The 20,258-nt window shown below is 40.7% G+C and overlaps 1 protein-coding gene across 2 annotated transcripts in view; it reads right to left on the reverse strand.

Moving 5' to 3' along the window:
* VCAN (versican) overlaps positions 1–20,258 on the reverse strand; it is a 156,225-nt gene that overhangs the window by 105,740 nt on the left and 30,227 nt on the right. For both annotated transcript variants that reach the window (XM_068247930.1, XM_068247934.1), the window contains exons 3-5: positions 13,824–14,201; positions 9,479–9,653; positions 7,406–7,533 (exon numbers count right to left, since the gene is read on the reverse strand). In XM_068247930.1, the coding sequence (XP_068104031.1) occupies positions 7,406–7,533; positions 9,479–9,653; positions 13,824–14,201 (681 nt within the window). The remainder of the gene's footprint in view (positions 1–7,405; positions 7,534–9,478; positions 9,654–13,823; positions 14,202–20,258) is intronic.

Consider the following 20,258-nt stretch of genomic DNA (forward strand, 5'->3'; position numbering starts at 1 on the left):
TCCTCATCATTATTATGAAAATCCTCAAATGTGAAAAAAACTGTCACCGTCTTTGAAAACAGGGACATGTGACAGCCCGAGATTACTTCCATGAGAAAAGCAGATTTATTTTTACATGAGGAACCTTTCAGTAAGAGCTATTAAAAAACCATATAACATATCCAGCTTTTAAGTGTCAAATGTAATATAAACTTTCATTTTTCCCTGCTAGGCTTTCCAGGCGTCGGTTATTTGTATTGTGGATTTCAGTTGGAGTTCAGTTCTAAAACCTTACTTGACCCCCATTTAAGTTTAAAAATACCTACATGTAGAAAAAGTGCATTGGCAATTTGTGCCAAATGTCCATTTATCTTCCATGAAATTACTGAAATCTCTCCATCCTGCTCAACAGGTTAGGATAAACACTGTAGCATTACCCCCCACGCTTCTTCACTCCAAAAGCACCTACAAGGTCATTACACAATGGAGTGTAAATATTACACTTGCATTTATAGTTCCGTGTATGGTGGAGAATGGAGGCGCACCATGGTCTGTGGTCTGTGGTTTGCCTTCTGCAATGGAGCAATAAATACTAGCATTGGGCACTAGGGATGATCAATGAGATGCAAATATTTCCGAGTTTATGCAAATTTTTATCCTAATGTATGCAGTTTGAAAATGGACCAATCAATATAAACCCAGGTTGAAACTTATTGGTCCATTTTGAAGCTGCATATATTAGCATAAAAATTTGCATCAACTCGGAAATATTTGCACCTCAACACGAATTTCGCATAACTGTCATTTTGCACCCTAATTCTCAACTGTGATGCAAAATCGTAGTGCATAATTTGGAGAAAAATCGTAATTAATTTTGCATAATTGTGTGCCAACTAGCAAAGCAAATTGCTAATTTATAAATAAATTTAAATTTATAAATAGCAACAACAAATTTTTTGCGGGTACTAGCAAACCAAACTCTGCATATATGATAAGGGAAACTAGTCAAAACAAGAATTTTTCAAAAAGACCTTGTAGTTTTTGAGAAAAATTATGCTTAGCCTAGACTCTTTATTTTGCAGAATTCTCCCCCCTCCCCCCAGAGCATTCTGGGAAACCAGACATTATTTTAACAGGCTTTAGAGCTCTCAGTAAATGCACATTCAATTTTTGTATTTTATTTTTTTAGTTTTTGGTTAGAGTTGTCAAATTTATTTACAAACCAGATTATTTATGTTTTATGACCATTTTATTATAAATAAGGCAAAACTTTTTTTTACTGTGGATAAAATGGGTAAGGATTAAAACATCTGTTTTGTGCTACTGCCTGTGTACCAGGACATTTTCTGATAAATTCCTTCCCCATAGAGTCAAGAAGGATGCAATTATTATAATTTATAGAGCGCCAACATATTCTGTGGCGCTGTACAAAGTAAGAAATGAACATGAGGTACATAATAATCCAGACAAATGGTATACACCAATATACAATTACATATGTGTAATGGGAACTCCAAGTTGTAACCTGAAAAGGCAACCAGTTATAAAATTAATTTATACTAGCTGGATGCCCAGCGTTGCCCAGGTATGTATTTGGCTAGTGTTAGCTCTGCCCACTTTTCCTAAACCTAACACACAATTACTTAATGACCATGTATGTGAGCTTTGCGGTCTTTGGCATCAATAATTTGCAATGAAATAAAATTAATCTGATTGGATGTGGCTCCATCCCTTTTCTGAATTTGAACCCCAATCACCCAATGGCCAACTGTACCAGGTACAGGTGATTAACAGTGCAAGAAAGGCAGCAATTAAATATTCCCCTTAAAAACCAAGAGGTGGATTTTGGTTGGCTTTTATAGGCTCCACCCACTTTTCTGAATATTAATCCCAGTCACCCAGTGACCAACTGTGCAAAGTTTGAGAACCCTACCATTAACAGTGTAAGAATGGCTGCAGTTTACATTTGCGCAATGGAATTTGTATTTTTCTCCACCCACTTATTTCCTAACATTGTTCAGATATGTATTTGGCTGGTGTTGGCTCCGCCTACTACTTCTAACCCTAACACACAATTACTCAATAACCAAGTTTGTGAGCTTTGCGGTCTTTGGCATCAATAATTTGCATTGAGATTAAACAAATCTGATTGGCTGTTTGTGGCTCCACCCCTTTGTCTGAATTTGAACTCCAGTCACCCAATGACCAACTGTACCAGGTTTAAGGCTTGTGCCATTAACAGTGCAAGAATGGCAGCAATTACATATTCCCCTTGAAAATCAATAGGTGAATTTTGATTGGCTTTTGTAGGCTCCACCCACTTCTCTGAATATTAATCCCAGTCACCCAGTGACCTATTGTGCAAAGTTTGAGAACCCTACCATTAAAAGTGTAAGAATTGCTGCAGTTTACATTTTTTCAGTGAAATTTGCATTTGTCTCCGCCTACTGATGACCCGGCATTGCCCGATTATGTATTTTGCAGGTGCTGGCTGCGCCCACTTTTCCTAACCCTAACACCCAATTAATCAATTACTCAATGACCAAGTTTGTGAGCATATTGGCTGTGTGTGGCTCCACCCTGTTTTATGAATGTAAACCCCTGTCACGCAATGATCAACTGTGCCAGGTTTGAGGCTTGTGCCATTAACAGTGCAAGAATGGCAGCAATGAAATATTCCCCTGAAAAATCAATAGGTAATTTTTGATTGCCTTTTGTAGGCTCCACCCACTTTTCTGAATATTAACCCCAGTTACCCAGTAACCAACTGTGCAAAGTTTGAGAACCCTACCATTAACAGTGTAAGAATGGCTGCAGTTTACATTTTCCCAGTAAAATTTGTATTTGTCTCCGCCCACTTATGACTCTGCATTGCCCGCTTTTGTATTTGGCTGGTGTTGGCTGTGCCCACTTTTCTAACCCTAACGCACAATTAATCAATTACTCAATTACCAAGTTTGTGAGCTTTGCAGTGTTTGGCATCAATAATTTGCATTGGAATGAAACAAATCAAATTGGCTGTTTGTGGCTCCACCCCCTTTCTGAAATTGAACCCCAGTCACCCAATGATCAACTGTACCAGGTTTGAGGCTTGTGCCATTAACAGTGCAAGAATGGCAGCAATGTAAATTTTCCCCTTGAAAATCAATAGGTTAATTTTGATTGGCTTTTGTAGACTCCACCCACTTTTCTGAATATATGTCCCAGTCACCTAGTAACCAAAAGTTTGAGAACCCTACCATTAACAGTGTAAGAATGGCTGCTGTTTTCATTTTTCCAGTAAAATTTTTATTTGTCTTCGCCCACTTATTACCCGGCGTTGCCCGCTTATGTATTTGGCTGGTGTTGGCTGTGCCTACTTTTCTAACCCTAACACACAATTAATCAATTACCAAGTTTGTGATCTTTGCGGTGTTTGGCATCAATAATTTGTATTGAGATGAAACAAATCTAATTGGCTGTTTGTGGCTCCACCCCCTTTCTGAAATTGAACCCTAGTCACCCAATGATCAACTGTACCAGGTTTGAGGCTTGTGCCATTAACAGTGCAAGAATGGCAGCAATGTAAATATTCCCCTTGAAAATCAATAGGTGAATTTTGATTGGCTTTTATAGACTCCACCCACCTTTCTGAATATTAATCCCAGTCACCCAATGACCAACTGTGCGAAGTTTGAGAACCCTACCATTAACAGTGTAAGAATGGCTGCAGTTTACATTTTCCAGTGAAATTTGTATTTGTCTCCGCCCCCTTTTTGGTTATGGGAATAAAAAGTATCCTATACTTTATTCCAGGTAATGTACTATGTGTGTGCCAAATTTCATTCAAATCCGTTCAGCCATTTTTGCGTGATCGAGTAACAAACATGCAAACATCCGAACTTTCCCAATTATTATATTAGTAGGATGATATAATATAATAAAATGAAATTCTTTCTCCTGTTGGACTCAAAGCTCTTCAGTAGCTAAGGAGAGCTGCAGACCAAACTGGATTACCCAAAAGCATATTAGATAGATGCCTAGGGCCTGGCAGGAGACTAAGGGCCTGGTTGACACTCGCCCTCAACAAATCTTACAAAAAAAAAACTAGGTGGCCCTTGAGGGTGAGCCCAAAGTTGATAATTGCATTTTATCATAATCCATTTCTGGCTGCAGGCCCTTAGGGCATTGCTTAGTAGGCCACCTTGGTAGGCATTTTAAGCATTAGGAAGTCTTTCCCAAGAGCTCGGTACTGGTTGTGTATTGATAAGGCAAGTTATTCTCTGGGGAACCATTGCAATTTTCATTATTTCTACTACAGTCTCAACTGTCACACTACAGTAAGGAAATTAAATTTCCCCAACAAAGACACCAACAGCGAAAAAAAAAAAAAACAACAACATACCCTAGGTTTTAACAAGACCTGCTCAATGAGATGCTAATTTTCAATATTGATGCTAATTTTGTTGCAGTCGGTATGCGGCCTGGTACAGGGCCATCAGCAATTGCATTTGGTTGGCTCACACAGCAATATTTGCATGAGTTCACAACATTGGCTTCTCAATGATGAGCTCCGGTTCTAGCCTTCCCTGCAGTATTCAAAACATTTTTTAAATTGTTTTGGTATCTGAAACCACAACTCAACTTACGTCTACCAAAAGGGCCATTTTATAGAGGCAAATAAAAAAAACTACAGCTACGGCAGCAGGTTTGTTTTCAAGGTGTTTCTTCCATAATTCCTGGGTTTTATCAAGAGCAGGAACTGTATTTATGTATTCCAGCAGCAGCACAAGCTGCTGGCACATGAAATGCAAGAGAACCTTATAAATTACAGTGGTGCTCTATGTGTGAGTGGCTAGACTTCAATCCACTGAGCACTGTAAACACCAGTGAGACCCTTGGCACCACATGGAGAGGTTCTGTACAAACAGGGAACTACCACTTAAAATGCTCACTAAATCCATACATGTGCCTGAGAGCTCCCTGATCCCTTTCCAAGCATGACATAGCTAAAGCAGGAAATTCCCTGAAAAAAATCGCTAAACGTAAAGGATAAGCCACCCCAAATAAAGAAATAACAACTTAAAGAAATACGTACGTTAAGTTGTTATCGTTTGATAAAACAATACCATTAGATTAGGAGTGAGGAAATGCTTTTTGTACAGAGTAAACTAATTTGTTTCATGGAAGCAGAACCATTCTCATTCCCAGAAATATCAATATTGCAACAGGCATATGACAAACTTCTCATCACATCTATAGGATTGCAGAGCTGGAAGTGACACAATGCCTAGGCAGTTGCACAGGAAGCAAAGAATTGTGCCTACCAGGAATACTTAAGGTGGCCATACAGCACTCGATGTGCCACCAGATCGACCATTAGATAGATTCCTCCCTGATTGAATATGATCAGACAGGGATCTATTGCCTGGCCACACAACAAAGACAGATTTCCAATAGATTTTAGCACGTCCTAACGCTGCGACCTGCTGGATTACTCCCCCCCCCAATGGTACTTCCCCCCCCCCCCCTGTGTCCATGCTCAGTATTAAAGGCTCATGTGTCCACCGGCGCCACTCCTGGCATCCTCTAGTGCCCTCGCGAGTGCCTGTACCATGTGACTTTGCGCATGTAGTGACACCAGACACTGGAGGAGGCCAGGACACTGAGCACAGGCATAGAGAGGGACTTAGACAATATCGGGTGGCGATATTGAACGCTGTTACTGTCACGCAATCAGTTGAGCCCTTGCGACCAAGATTTTCTACCATTCCCAATAGATCCATTTGAAAAAAATCCCAATTCTAAATTATTTAACAAATGAAATCTGATTGGCTGCTCTAAGCAATCAATTTAACTTTGCTCCAGTTTTCACTACATCTGTCTTCATAAATGGATCTCTTTGGCCTAGTTCCCAGTGCTCAGTTGCGTTGCAGAATAATACTGCATGTTAACTCAATGCCCATACAATTCTATGGGGCTGTTCAGAGTACCGCATTGTAACTAATCACGTTATTATAACTTGCTGCACGCAAACTTTGCATTTAAGTCTATATCCAGTCTCCACTGCAGTTCACACACATTTTAACAATGGGCAGGTTATGGAACCCGTAAGTAAATGCAAAAGTTAAAGAGCAGTGGTGTAGTGATCACCAAAGCAGTCATAGAGACTGCTATGGGGCCCATAGCCACGGGGGCCTGGTGTGCAGTGATGTTATTGGGTGCCACACAGTGGCATAGCTAAGGAGCTCTGGGCCCCAGTGCAAGTTTTACATGCCCCCCCCCCCCCAAGCACTCTATACATAACAATTAATATGGCCCACTAAAACCTGCCAAGGACAACCACAGTGTCAGAGGTGCAAGAAGGGGATGGAGAACAGTGTGTTAATGATTACTACCATTGAAAACATCTATAGAAGTGATTATTATAAGCACAGTACCGATAAAGAGCTAAAATTGCAGTTAAGGGAGGGTCCTACAAGGTCCCTCTGGCCCAAGGGCCCTGATGCGGTCGCGACCTCTGCAACTCCTATTGCTACGCCACTGGGTCCACAGTATGCCTTGTGGAGTCCTCTCCATGGAATGCAGAGCAGTGGCAGTGGGAATGCTATAGAGGGCACTGTGCACATAGAGATGGCATGCATGGAGAATGTACAGTATATTGTCAGTGGAGCTGAGTAACTTGTCTATAATGTTACCGCTAGTATGCATCCCAGTGGAGAGGGAGGGGGTACATATGTCTACCTACACTAGGGCCCTCCTTTTTTGGGGGGGAGGGAGGCAACTAAAAATTTGTTATGGGGCCCCATGATCTCTAAGCTAGGCACCTGGTACAGAGGTTCCACACACTGTTGCTGAATCTCTCCAGATGTGACACAATCAGACAACGATGACACTACAAAAAAAAAACAACAACCTGATGGAGCGTCTAAACACTATGCTACTAAAACTAAATGAAATATAAATAAGTTCTGCATTGAGTTCCATTTTAAAACTCCAAGGAGCAAAGTTAGAAACCACTATTTATGACTTATATAGCACAGGGGAAGGCACTGGTTCTTTCATTGTACGTGTTCATTATATTACCAAAACCACATCAGCTGGCAGCAGAAGAGATCTAATTATCTGGAGAGGAAACAGTGGCAACATCTACCTACAGTAAATACTATTAGTTAATACGTTCTTAAATGAAGCTATCAGATCTAACAGCTAACCCCTCTCCCCATCACACAGATCTTCTATATAAAGCAGCAAACCTAAATAGTCTTTTCTAACCTTTCTACCTCCACACAGTCAGTTTTCATAGAAACCTCACTGACCACATAACTATAGGGTTGGGTCAGCTGTTGTTTTCTGCTTAACATAAGTGTAAAGCAGTTGGAGCAGTGTTTCTTGACCTTCATGCTACTTTAGTCGGAATATAAGGCACACAGCTTTGGATTCTCACCGTTCAGTTCATCCACGAAACAATATACGTCATATTTCTCGTCTTCTGGGCGTCTCCCGTATGTTCTGATTCCTTCTTTGCCCTTCTTGTCACCGTAACAGGCAGCTCTTGGATTGCGGATTGGGTATCTAAAAACACAACAACAGTTAGTCCATCAAAACCAATTACTGAACAAGGCAAATTCTAATACCAATCAGGTTACAAACAGTGTATAAAGGCACAGTGGTGGACTCGATACCCCCTTCAGAAAAGGATTACTGTGTTATCTCGGGCCTGAGGCGAGATAACACTTTTTGCCCTCCACTGATGGTCACCTTGCTTATTTAGTTAGATTTTGTGGGGGCTTGCATCCACCAGGCCCCTAGATTCTCTCCAAGCCCTAGGCAGCTGCCTAGGTTAGCCTTGTGGATGATTCAGCTTTGATCCCCTTCAACAGACAAAGGTTCTCGGAAGATGCACTATAGCTCTTGTCCTCTATTCTCCGGATTCAGCCAGTGGGCAAATCTATTAGGTGTGACCATATGACCCAAAAAATATGAACAACTATAGATGCTGGACTACATTTCCCAGCACCCTTACAGTTACAGTAGGGTCCATATGGGCTGTATGTGAGAAGGGGAGTGGCTTGTTTTGCTAGCACATAGTCCAAGCGCATGGTGAGCTGTGGATGAATCTTGTGCATTTAGTGTATCATTTTCATGCATATTCTTATTGCATATGATAGCATAATTTACATATACAAAGGCATATTTAGAGGTTAAAAATAGATTATGCAAAGACTGCGACCACATGGAGGCTCCTGGCCGAGAGGTGCCTACCAGAGCCCTCCTTCAACCACTGAAAACTCCTCGTTGGTGCTATTCTGAGACTGATAACCTCTTTATATGCTTTGAATAGTGGTAATCATTCACAAACTGTAGCAGTCCCATCGCTTAAACTTCTCTGGCACTGAGGCTGTCCTTGGCAGGTTTCATGTGTTATATATAAAGTACTAAAGTACTGTTATATATAAAGTACTTGAGGGCAAAGCAGGTGATTAGGGTATGTGGCAAGGCAGACGTCTGATTGACGCTAATGGCAAATATCAGTAATCAGGCATCCTAGCAGTGAGTTTGGTGCCTGATTCTGGAGTAGTAACCAATCGGCTACATAACTAGCCGATCGGTTACTACATAGGTTTGTATTAGAGTAGCCTTGTTTTAGGCACTCGGAGGAGGAATTTGTTTCATGCATTAGGTAGAAGGACTAGTTGTTAGAAGCTGGGGTAGGATTTAATTGAGAATGAGCGCTGGTTTGTCTGTAGTGGGGGGCTCATTTTAGGCACTAGGAGGAGGAAATTATTTCAGGCATTGGGTAGGGGGGTTCGTTGTAGGCACTAGGGGGAGGGTTTAAAGTGGATCCAAGATAAACTTTTACTCATTGCATAATTGTGTTCCTTTCATATAGTTTATAGGGCATTTCTCAAGCTAAACACTTTTTTTGTTTTGTTTTAATACTCTATAAACTAACCAAGCCTCGCCCACAGCTCCTTTTATGCCTTGGCACTGTAGCAAGTGCTTATAGGAGCTCAGTCTGGGCAGGAGGAGGAGGAGGTTACTAGCCATTGATTTCAGAGGCAGAGGGGAGGAGGGAGGAGGAGAGGGGACTGAATTTACACACAGGCAAGCTGATAGCATCTCCAGCCCTCAGCCTGTGACAATGTGACAAACAGAACATGGCTGCCCTCATTGTATCACAGGAATAAATAATCATAAACCTTTGAAGCTGTTTGCAGCTAGATATGCTGTGTAAACTATCTAAACTTTAGATAAGATATATAGACAAGTTACTTGTTATAGTTAGTTTTTCATCTCGGATCCGCTTTAAGTGAGAATGGGTGCCAAGTTTGTATATAGTAAACTATTAGTAATTAAAATTACTGATGTTCTTACTATCGTCAACTCTTGTGTGCCCAACCCATGCAGTGGCAGAGCTGTATGTACAACCTGCGGGGGCATGGGAGGGGGGCATTAAAACTCCCATTGGGACCTGTAACTCCACAGTATATTTATTGATGAATGCTAGGATATTTACCTAACAGTTTGGTCTGCAAGCCATCCAGCATCACACTGCTCAAATCCATCCTCATAGGCAGCTCTGAGCTGCGCTGGGCTGGCAATGAGAGCGCCATTCTCTATGCAGGCCTTCTGAGCATCTTCAAAGTTCAGGATGTACTTGTCTACAGAGGCACGATAGTGGAAGACAACACCTACAACATAAGAAAAACGACATTAATACAGAGATATATCGGTCACATTTGGGCAGAGTGACAACTTCTATTAGAAAGACAGCTATTCAAGCCATTGAGGTCTATTATCAGTTGACATTTACATAAAGAAGTCATCATAGATTAAGTAGGGCATACATGCATCAATTTTCTGGATAGATTCCCAGCAGATTCGATTCTGTGTGTGGTAGGAATTGATCACAATCAGAGTCTGTTTAGAAAGTGATTAGTGGGTTTGCCGCATCAGGGTAAATTGATGCGTGTATGGGCACTTTAAGTTTTAAAGAACCTTGGCCTTTATATGGGGGGGGGGGGGGTCTAGAGGAGAATCTCACACTATAAAATATATTAAGCCATACTAAACCAGCTAAGTACACATTTCAGATGGTTGTTAATGATGCAAAACACAATTGAGCAACAATCCAAGGTGATTAACCTATAAGCATTCTGCAGGATAAGCATGCATCATTTTTCCAAGAAAGATGGGGGGGGGGGGGGGCTAATGATGGTTAGTAAGTTAGACCACCAACTGTGGAAAATTCAATAGCAGCGCACTTCAAAAATATTTCTTTATGATTACTATAGCCCAGGCAGGGTCTATTTCAGATGTTACAGGGACATATGATCATTGCCTTATTTACTCAGTTACACTCTAACAGTTAAAATAAATGTGCTCCATCTGTTTACATTACTCAGACATTCATCAATGTAAATATTTACCAGACAGGTTATAACATTTGTTCTATAGACGGCTGTAGTTTACTTAGATATGGTTAAGAGTGAATAATTGTACAAATAGGTACACAGGTGGTTTAGATATTAATTAAAGACTAATTTAAGGTACAATTTTAATACATTTTAAAAAAGCTTTATTTTAAATTATTTATGTATTAAACTTTATGGTAAACAAAAAATGCAGTTTTAAAAAACAGACAAAAAAAATCCCTAGTGTATAGCAAGCACCCAAGGAGGGGATGTGGGATGTGCTATGACTCCTAGTGTCTCTGCACACTCAGACACTCCAGAACGTCTTCCACAGTTGAGTCAGCACCATCCGAAGTGTATATAAAGCTCTTTTATTGGTTTAAAAGCAGCATGATCATCATCTGTCCAGCAGCTTCTTTATATACACTTCTGATGGTGCTGACTCAACTGTGGGAAAAAAAAAGTCCTCGCTGCACCAATTCTTAGCTCCCCACTTTCTACTCAGCGTTCACCAGCTGCCTGTTCACTTGCAACAACTGTCCCACACCACTCAGTCTGAAACCATCCTTCGTGATAGGCTGCCAGTCAGCAGGAGGTGTGTCTTCAGCTGAGCTCATAAAGCAATCACTCTCCTCCTTGCATGTCCATTTGACTGCACCAGAAGTGGTTCAGATTAACTAGGTTAACTAAGTTGACAGTCAGCTGTTGGTCTCTGACGCAATCAATTGGTGACGCACATATTTTTTTTATTTTTTTTAAAAACACAATTTTTTTAAACAAAACATTGTATCCATATTTACTTTAAAATGTGTTCTTTTAACTGAATGAGAAGAAAAAAAGGGCCTTAATTGAGACTTTAATGAAACACAGAAGTCAATTTCTGAATTAATACTCTTAGGCCACATACACACATCAGACCATAGTCTTTTGAAAATGAAAGATCACAGACCAATTTTACCCCCTTCCATGTAGTATGAGAGCCATACCTTCACAGTCTTTTCTATGGAGCTGAACTCCCATCAGAAAAAAATCTTTGCAAGATGCTGCACACACAGATGCTGTACAGACACAAAAGATCAGTATCTGCAAAAGATACAGTGGTGTGAAAAACTATTTGCCCCCTCCCTGAATTCTTATTCTTTTGCATGTTTGTCACACTTAAATGTTTCTGCTCATCAAAAAACGTTAACTATTAGTCAAAGAAACATAATTGAACACAAAATGCAGTTTTAAATTATGTTTTTTATTATTTAGTGAGAAAAAAAACTCCAAATCTACATGGCCCTGTGTGAAAAAGAAATTGCCCCCTGAACCTAATAACTGGTTGGGCCACCCTTAGCAGCAGTAATTGCAATCAAGCGTTTGCGATAACTTGCAAGGAGCCTTTTACAGCGCTCTGGAGGAATTTTGGCCCACTCATCTTTGCAGAATTGTTGTAATTCAGCTTTATCTGAGGGTTTTCTAGCATGAACCGCCTTTTTAAGGTCATGCCACAACATCTCAATAGGATTCAGGTCAGGACTTTGACTAGGCCACTCCAAAGTCTTCATTTTGTTTTTCTTCAGCCATTCAGAGGTGGATTTGCTGGTGTGTTTTGGGTCATTGTCCCTCTGCAGCACCCAAGATTGCTTCAGCTTGAGTTGACGAACAGATGGCCGGACATTCTCCTTCAGGATTTTTTGGTAGACAGTAGAATTCATGGTTCCATCTATCACAGCAAGCCTTCCAGGTCCTGAAGCAGCAAAACAACCCCAGACCATCACACTACCGCCACCATATTTTACTGTTGGTATGATGTTCTTTTGCTGAAATGCTGTGTTACTTCTACGCCAGATGTAACGGGACTCGCACCTTCCAAAAAGTTCAACTTATGTCTCGTCGGTCCATAAGGTATTTTCCCAAAAGTCTTGGCAATCATTGAGATGTTTTTTAGCAAAATTGAGACGAGCCTTACTGTTCTTTTTGCTTAAAAGTGGTTTGAGCCTTGGATATCTGCCATGCAGGCCGTTTTTGCCCAGTGTCTTTCTTATGGTGGAGTCGTGAACACTGACCTTAATTGAGGCAAGTGAGGCCTGCAGTTCTTTAGATGTTGTCCTGGGGTCTTTTGTGGCCTCTCGGATGAGTTTTCTCTGCGCTCTTGGGGTAATTTTGGTCGGCCAGCCACTCCTGGGGAGGTTCATCACTGTTCCATGTTTTTGCCATTTGTGGATAATGGCTCTCACTGTGGTTCGCTGGAGTCCCAAAGCTTTAGAATTGGCTTTATAACCTTTACCATACTGATAGATCTCAATTACAGTACTTTTGTTCTCATTTGTTCCTGAATTTCTTTGGATCTTGGCATGATGTCTAGCTTTTGAGGTGCTTTTGGTCTACTTCTCTGTGTCAGATAGCTCCTATTTAAGTGATTTCTTGATTGAAACAGGTGTGGCAGTAATCAGGCCTGGGGGTGACTACAGAAATTGAACTCAGGTGTGATAAACCACAGTTAAGTTATTTTTTAACAAGGGGGGCAATCACTTTTTCACACAGGGCCATGTAGATTTGGAGGTTTTTTTCTCACTAAATAATAAAAACCATCATTTAAAACTGCATTTTGTGTTCAATTATGTTATCTTTGACTAATAGTTAATGGTGTTTGATGAGCAGAAACATTTAAGTGTGACAAACATGCAAAAGAATAAGAAATCAGGAAGGGGGCAAATAGTTTTTCACACCACTGTATGTTCCTGCCAAAGATCCGTTCCTGAAAATTGCATTCATAGTCTATATAGATCTGCAGATCATCATACACACCTTGTTTAATTGACATTTATCTGCAGATCAGACAATCATCTGCAGATCTGAAAATCCATCCTGGTGGATCTGATCTGCAGATGAATGTCTGTTAAACAAGGTGTGTATGATGATCTGCAGATCTCAGACTATCATTGCAATTTGCAGGAATGGATTTTTGGCAGGAACAGATCTTTTACAGATACTGATCTTTTGTGTCTGTACAGCATCTTTGTGTGCAGCATCTTGCAAAGGTTTCTGTCTGATGGGGAGTTCAGCTCCATAGAATAGACTGTGTAGGTATGGCTCTCATACTCCATGGAAGGGGGCAAAACTGGTCTGTGATCTTTCATTTTCCAAAGACTATGGTCTGATGTGTGTATGAGCCTTTAGGGCCTGATCCAATTAAATGTTTCGCCTATGTTTTCTCCTAGGAGATAATTTTTCTTCTTCTGTTTAATATAACTTTTTAGCACTCTGTAATTGAAAAACTGCGAAAAGGTACCGTAGGTGAAAAAGTACTGTCAAAATTACTGTTAAAAGGCATTTTATTGATAAGATGTGAAAATATCACCTAGGAGAAAACTTGGATAAAAAGTCAGTTGGAATCGGGCTGAGCTATCCATGCAAATATTCAATAAATGGAGAAGTTTTATATATGGTAGGAAATCTCACCTGAAACATCCAGAGAAATAGTGTCCTGAGTATCTTCAATGCCAAAGAGGACTTCACATCTGTAAACACCAGCATCACTGGCACGGAGCTTGACCATTGTAAGGGATGCATCACCAATGTCTTCTGGGTGGCTGGGCACAGACACTCTGCCCCTGTAGTTCTGGCCAATTTTGATGCCACCGCTTTGGGCAACTAGAACTGTAGTTTCCTTAGGATCCTTTCCATCTCGGCCTTTCTCAATTTTTGTCCATTTTATCCTCAGAAATTCGTTGGTAATGTTGTAGCTTGGCGGTAACGTAGGTATTGTGGAGAAGAAGCATGGTAGCGTCACTCTTCCTGACAAGCTTCCCTTGACTGGTGGGCTCTTTTCTAATTTAACTAAAGAAAACAAAAGGAAAATGAATATATGAATATCGTACTTGTTACAGCACACTTTTAGAGCACTTAGCAGAACTCACGGAGAAGCCTGTGATCCCTTTGATGGTCACTTCATGGTTATGCCCATGAGCGTAAGCAGCCAATCAAAGCCTAACAAATCTATTCAATGTAACATACACCTTGCGTACACCTTGCGTTCTGCCACATACAAACAGCATTACTCTTCACATAAACATGTTCTGAAGGTTTAAAATGATTGAATTTCGCATAAATTATCCAGCATCTGATCACACCATGCAAACAACTGCATGACAGGAACGATGATAACCAATCAGCCACCATAACATTCTATTTATGGTTATAGCTAAGCAACATGTACAAAAAAGGCAAGAATTTGAGGCAATATAAAGCAACAAATAGTAAGAAACTAGTTTTCTGTCTGATGTATTAGGGGAAGAATATAAATGGGAGCCATGTGCTGCAATCTAAAGAAATCAGATATCAGAATTTAGCATCTGATCATAGTCAGAACATTGCCAACTCCAGTCTGAGAAGTTGCTATGGCTTATAACACACCATTACCCTTTGCACTGTGTAATTAAGGAATTCCTTACAAATCTGTCAGTTTTTAGGCCGTAGGGAGTGCATACGAAAGCCAAAATTGTCATGTCTGGGCTCTCCGTCCCTGGAAAAAATTGTGATTTTAGAACGTTCAAATGGCCAACACATACAGAGGCAACCCATCCAAGTTTTCTTAGTCAATTCCCTTACTAGCCTGTAAAATTATCAGACTGACATAACTGTTTCCCACCTTTGTACCGCTTCTGAAAAACGAGCCCTACCAACCACACATAGTCACCCGGTGGACAAACACGAAGTAGCAGACACAGAAACCATATTTGGCTTCATACTAAGCGTCTTAAATTACCGCTGGTATGTACACATATAAAAACCCTTTATGCTGTGTTTATATAAAGTACGCGCTTCTATTTTTTTTACAACCTAGCTTCAACAAATTACATCACATCACATTTGTCTGGAATGTATAGGAAGTAAGGAAGCGCTGCCAAGTGATTTGGATAATGGTTTAACTACTCTGCTCTGTGTAAATGCCTGAGACAATAATCCTTATTGTCATCTCCCGAAATCTTTTTTTAAATGATTTCCTATGTAGCCCCGGGACCTGGATAAGTCCTCAAGGAGAACAAGCAAATATTCTATCCTCCTCCAGCTTAAACTTGTGTCTACAAGGCTCACTATTAGGATCTGCAACTGGATCCAGATGCAAAGCTGCTATCCTTAGGCGAACTCTGCACAGAATTTATGTCATATTTCCATACTTCAGACAGACTATGGTCTCGGCAGTGATGGGCTCTTTGCTGCACTTCTTGATGGATATGAAAACTACAGAATGTCTGAGACGATTCTGTTCCATGGTCCTTAGAGAAACATGAAAGCTTCCATTTGTGAGGTCTTCCTGATAAAGATAAGAGTCATGTGGGATTGATACCTACATAGATTATTATTAAATGTAGTAGTGTTAGCAGTGGCAGTGGAGTATTTGGGATTAGCTCAAATACCTATTTGGTGGTCAAATGTAGAAGACAAGACACATGATCAGTAATGATTGTCTCCCTGATTTACGACAAATTAAATAGTGTATGACCTGCTTATCTTTGTGCTCAACCTCAATACTTTCTCCCATTACCTATTCCTGTCTTAACTGACAGTCTGACCTACCATTAAATAAATCCAGCCTTGTAACTTTCCTTAATAAACCTACCATAGTCTTAAACTATTCCAATACTAACCTAGGTCATAACACTAGCCCCCTTCCTCCCTCTCCCATTCCCTACCTTTCCCCTTCCACAGCTGTAATGTGTAACTTTTTTGAGCTCCTGAACCTAGCAAGCTGTTGATTGGAGCTTGCATCACTTACTTGATCAGTGCCATAAATGAATATATTTATTTATGTTGTGTTTGTAGAAGTTGAACGACTCTACATTCTTAAAACGCCATAGCGCATGACGAAAAGTCTTTATTCCCCAAATAGTTGCTGAGGAAATTCACTGCTCTGTGTTTTGTGTTTGATTAGCCAGATCAAAGGATTTAATTAGTTCTTATCAGGTGTGCATGAAAAAAAGTTGGAGCATGGCAATCTGGGTGCCCAATTTTAGCTAGTAGAATCTTGGTAAAATTTACCATTATACTATGTTTTTAAAGTGTAAATTACTGTAGTAAAATCTTGGTGAATGATACTGATATTTTACTACTTAAACTAACTTAACCTAACACTATTCTCACACAAACCCTGCCTTATTGATGCCTACGACCGTGTAGCGAGTACAGTGGCGTAGCAATGGAACAAGTTTTACACTGCCCCCCAAGCGCTCTATACATAACAATTAATATGGCGCACCAAAACCTGCCAGGGACGACCACAGTGTCAGAGGTGCAAGAAGGGGATGGGGTACAGTTTGTAAATGATAATTACTAATCAAAGCATCTATAGAAGTGATTATTACCGGCATAGGACAATAAAGAGCTAATACTGTGGTTGAGGCTGGGCCCTTCGGGGCTCCTCTGGCCCAAGGGCCCCGATGCGGTTGCTACCTCTGCACCCCCTATTGCTATGCCACTAAGCAAGTGCCAAAATTTCCTACTTCCTTTATCAGTAGCTGTGAAAATAGACTGCAGAGAAGCTCTGCTGCTAGTGTCTCCCCATACAGTAAACACTTAGGCTTAAAAAGACACTGAAGTCTATTTTTTAACTTATTTTCTCGAAGTCCTCTTCAGCATTAAATTCGAGACAGAATGATTATAGCCCTGGGACTAAAGCACGTGAACAAGTGCCACACCGGCGCGAAACGGCTGTTGCGCCGTCCCTACACCCTCTGGTCACACCCCCGCATCCGTCCTGAATCGGATTCTGGAACAGGTCACATCCATCCACAATGCATTATCCTTGTTGTTAAGTTGGACTATGTGTATATACGCTTGCTGAAGAAATAAATGTTCATGTGAGTTGAGAAGCTGTGCACGGGCTGTCCAGTTTGTACTGTATAGCAAAGAAATAGCCCAGCAAAGTTCCTAGGCTTGCAGATCTACCTTCCGGGTAGAGGCAGAGCTGTACGCAGTAGCTCTGCCTCCTCTCCAGTCAATCTCTGCTGATCTACGCCTCTCCCCACCCCTCTCAGTCTTCTTTCACTGGGAGGGGTGGGGATGGGCGGCGATCAATGGAGAATGCCTGGATAAGAGGCAGAGCAAAGTTCTGCCTTCCCCAAGCAGCAAAATCTGCGACCTGCAAAGTCGTGGAACTTTGCAGGTCTATTTCTGGGCCATAATAACTTGTTCTGCCTGGGGAATGTGGCAGATCTGCTTAGAATGTAATACTGAACAGGACTTCAGAAGAAAATAAGGTAAAAAATGAGACTTCAAAGTCTCTTTAACTCTTTCAGTGTTCCTAAGAAAGTGAAAACAAGTTAAAAACTTCAGTTTTGTTTTTTTTAGGATTTCCATAAATTGTAATGAAGAAATTTATTTTCCATAAAAGTTGTCATGCTGTAGCTAATCTTTTAGAGCATAGAAGTTCTGAGTTTAGCTCCAGTGCTCTTCCTAGCTGTCATTTCAGCCCGTGTCATCTGACTTATGTTTGTAAATGTTTGTAAATGACAAAGACAAATGACTAAACACTGAACCCACAGAATCCAAAGCTTTGTACTGCCCAGAAGGTTCAGAACTGTGTCAAAACCTAAACGGAACCATCTGATTTTCATTCTGCAATGCAATTAATGATGTAACATCTTTCATAAAAAAAAAAAAAAAACAAGACAAGGCGGAGAGATTCACTAGCAAAACCCACAATTTTATGTTCATATTACAACTCTGTTCTGCCATGGCTTCAGCCTCAAAGAGGATAAAACAATAACGTTTCCACAACAAACGCTACACATATTTCATGTGATGACTATAATGACTATTCTTATTCCTTAATAATTAAGTCAGTCTCCTGGTTTCCTAGCCTTTAAAGAAAGCACCAATCTCAGCAGATGTATAAACAGAACACTGATGTAGACCACAAGCATTAATAATGCCCTGAACTATGATATTTAAATACAATTGGTTATTTCTGCAGCATGTTTTATTCAGCTGTTATCTATATACCAGTGTGAGGCAGCCAAAGCATGCTAATTTTCTCTCCTAATTAGATTCCCACTGTGGCATTTTGTTTACACCATTCATATTTTCCATATTTGCAAGAAGCAGTGATGAGAAAAAAGTGTTTAGCCTTTATTTATATTCATTATTTCTATAGCACTGACGTGATTTCGCACTTTATGCAGAAGTATTGCGTCTGCACAGAACACTCCAGGCCAGTGAGCACAATTGTGAGTGGTGCGGCCGCGTACTTGCGCAGGAGCAGAAAATGCTGACCTGGCGAGGTCGGCATCTGACACGGAAGGGATCCAAAAGCACCAGAGCTGTGATGAGGTTGAAGGAAGCCCCAGGTAAGTAGATCCTGTTTTTTTTTTTTACCTCACACCTGTCCTGTAAATCAGTCCCAAGACCCAAAGGAGCTTACACTCTAATGTCCCATAAGGTACCAATAGATATGACAGAAAGCGACCTATTTTGGAGTATGTCAATACATTTACCTCAACTGAGTCCACCCCTGGTAGAGGGGTGATAACTCCCTTTTTTCCGATCTACAGAGAGTGACATCTTAATCCTTAATCCTGGAGGTAACCCCGGCTTGTGAATATAATTCTACTTACTTACAATAATCCATTTGCCAGAACTTGCTACACTATATTGGACTCGGTATCCCTTCTGTACATCGCTCTACAATAGACATGACAGTTTGGTTTGCAAAGATGTGCCATTTTAGGGATGAGCTTGACATGGAAGAGATAGAGGCGCTAAAAGAGGGGGGTAAGATGATAGGGTTAAGAGCTATTTGGAGAGACCGGTCATTTGCAGGTGAAGAATTAAAAGAAAGATGAAAGCAAGGGGGGGAAATGGAATCTTAGTGGGCTGTTGTAAAAATGAAGTTGAATGGGAATGAAGGAAGCCCGACTATCGGGGAGAAAGGCATCCTGGTAAGCATGTGTCATTGTTTGCGTGACAATGAATGGAAGTTGGAGTTGGATGTATTAGTATTATGCTTATTACTAATAAGCATTTTTCTTTCCTGAAATAAAGATTGACTTCAATAAAGGCAAATGTCTGTTTCCATAGCATTTTAGTAAGGAGTCTTTTCGTCTATTTCAGCCCCTTACACAGTCCTAGGAGTTCTAGTCCATCATGGGCAATATGTAATGCTTTATTTTTCAATGAATGGATATAAAGTATGAATGAACGTTGTGGATAACAGCGCAGAATCACTTCCAGTGTCTGTGGCTGCAGTTTTGTAGATTGCCCTCTGTCTATAGGCACATATATGATATACATCAGTATGGTGCAGCTTTACACAGCTGGACTTGTATTTAATCCACTCTCCCTCTAATTCCAGTAAGTGCTGTAATTATGAAAGCATACTCTTACATGCTAAGAAAGGAAAAGCCTTCATCCTATTCTTTATTCTACCTTGACTTTCTGACATCGTCTAAGCGTGTATTAACAGCAGGAAAGGAAGGCCATAGTACTGGTCACTTCATTTAATCAGATCCAATCTGTTATTAATCATTTCAGCCTGCAGGGATTTTTCACCTTATGCATCAGAGCAATTTTCACCTCCCATTCGCTAATAACTTTATCACTACTTATCACAATTTATTGATCTATATATTGATTTATTGATCTGTGTCTTGCACCGGATTTCACGGCTGGAAGGGGCAGAGCATCAATATCCTGGTTTCAGGGGTGGAGCCAAGCACAAACAAAAGGTGGTCCTGCTAGAGGAGGGGGCCTGACACAAAAAATAGTCCGGGCAAGTGAGTGCAGCCTGGGTGCCACATCCGGCCTGCGAGTCGCCAGTTGGACAGTCCTGAATATGATCATTGAGTTACATGTACTCTATGGGATTTGGGTCATTCAAGCTCTCCATTTAACTGGTAA

The sequence above is a fragment of the Hyperolius riggenbachi genome, chromosome 1 (assembly GCF_040937935.1).
Source record: "Hyperolius riggenbachi isolate aHypRig1 chromosome 1, aHypRig1.pri, whole genome shotgun sequence".
NCBI lineage: Eukaryota > Metazoa > Chordata > Amphibia > Anura > Hyperoliidae > Hyperolius > Hyperolius riggenbachi.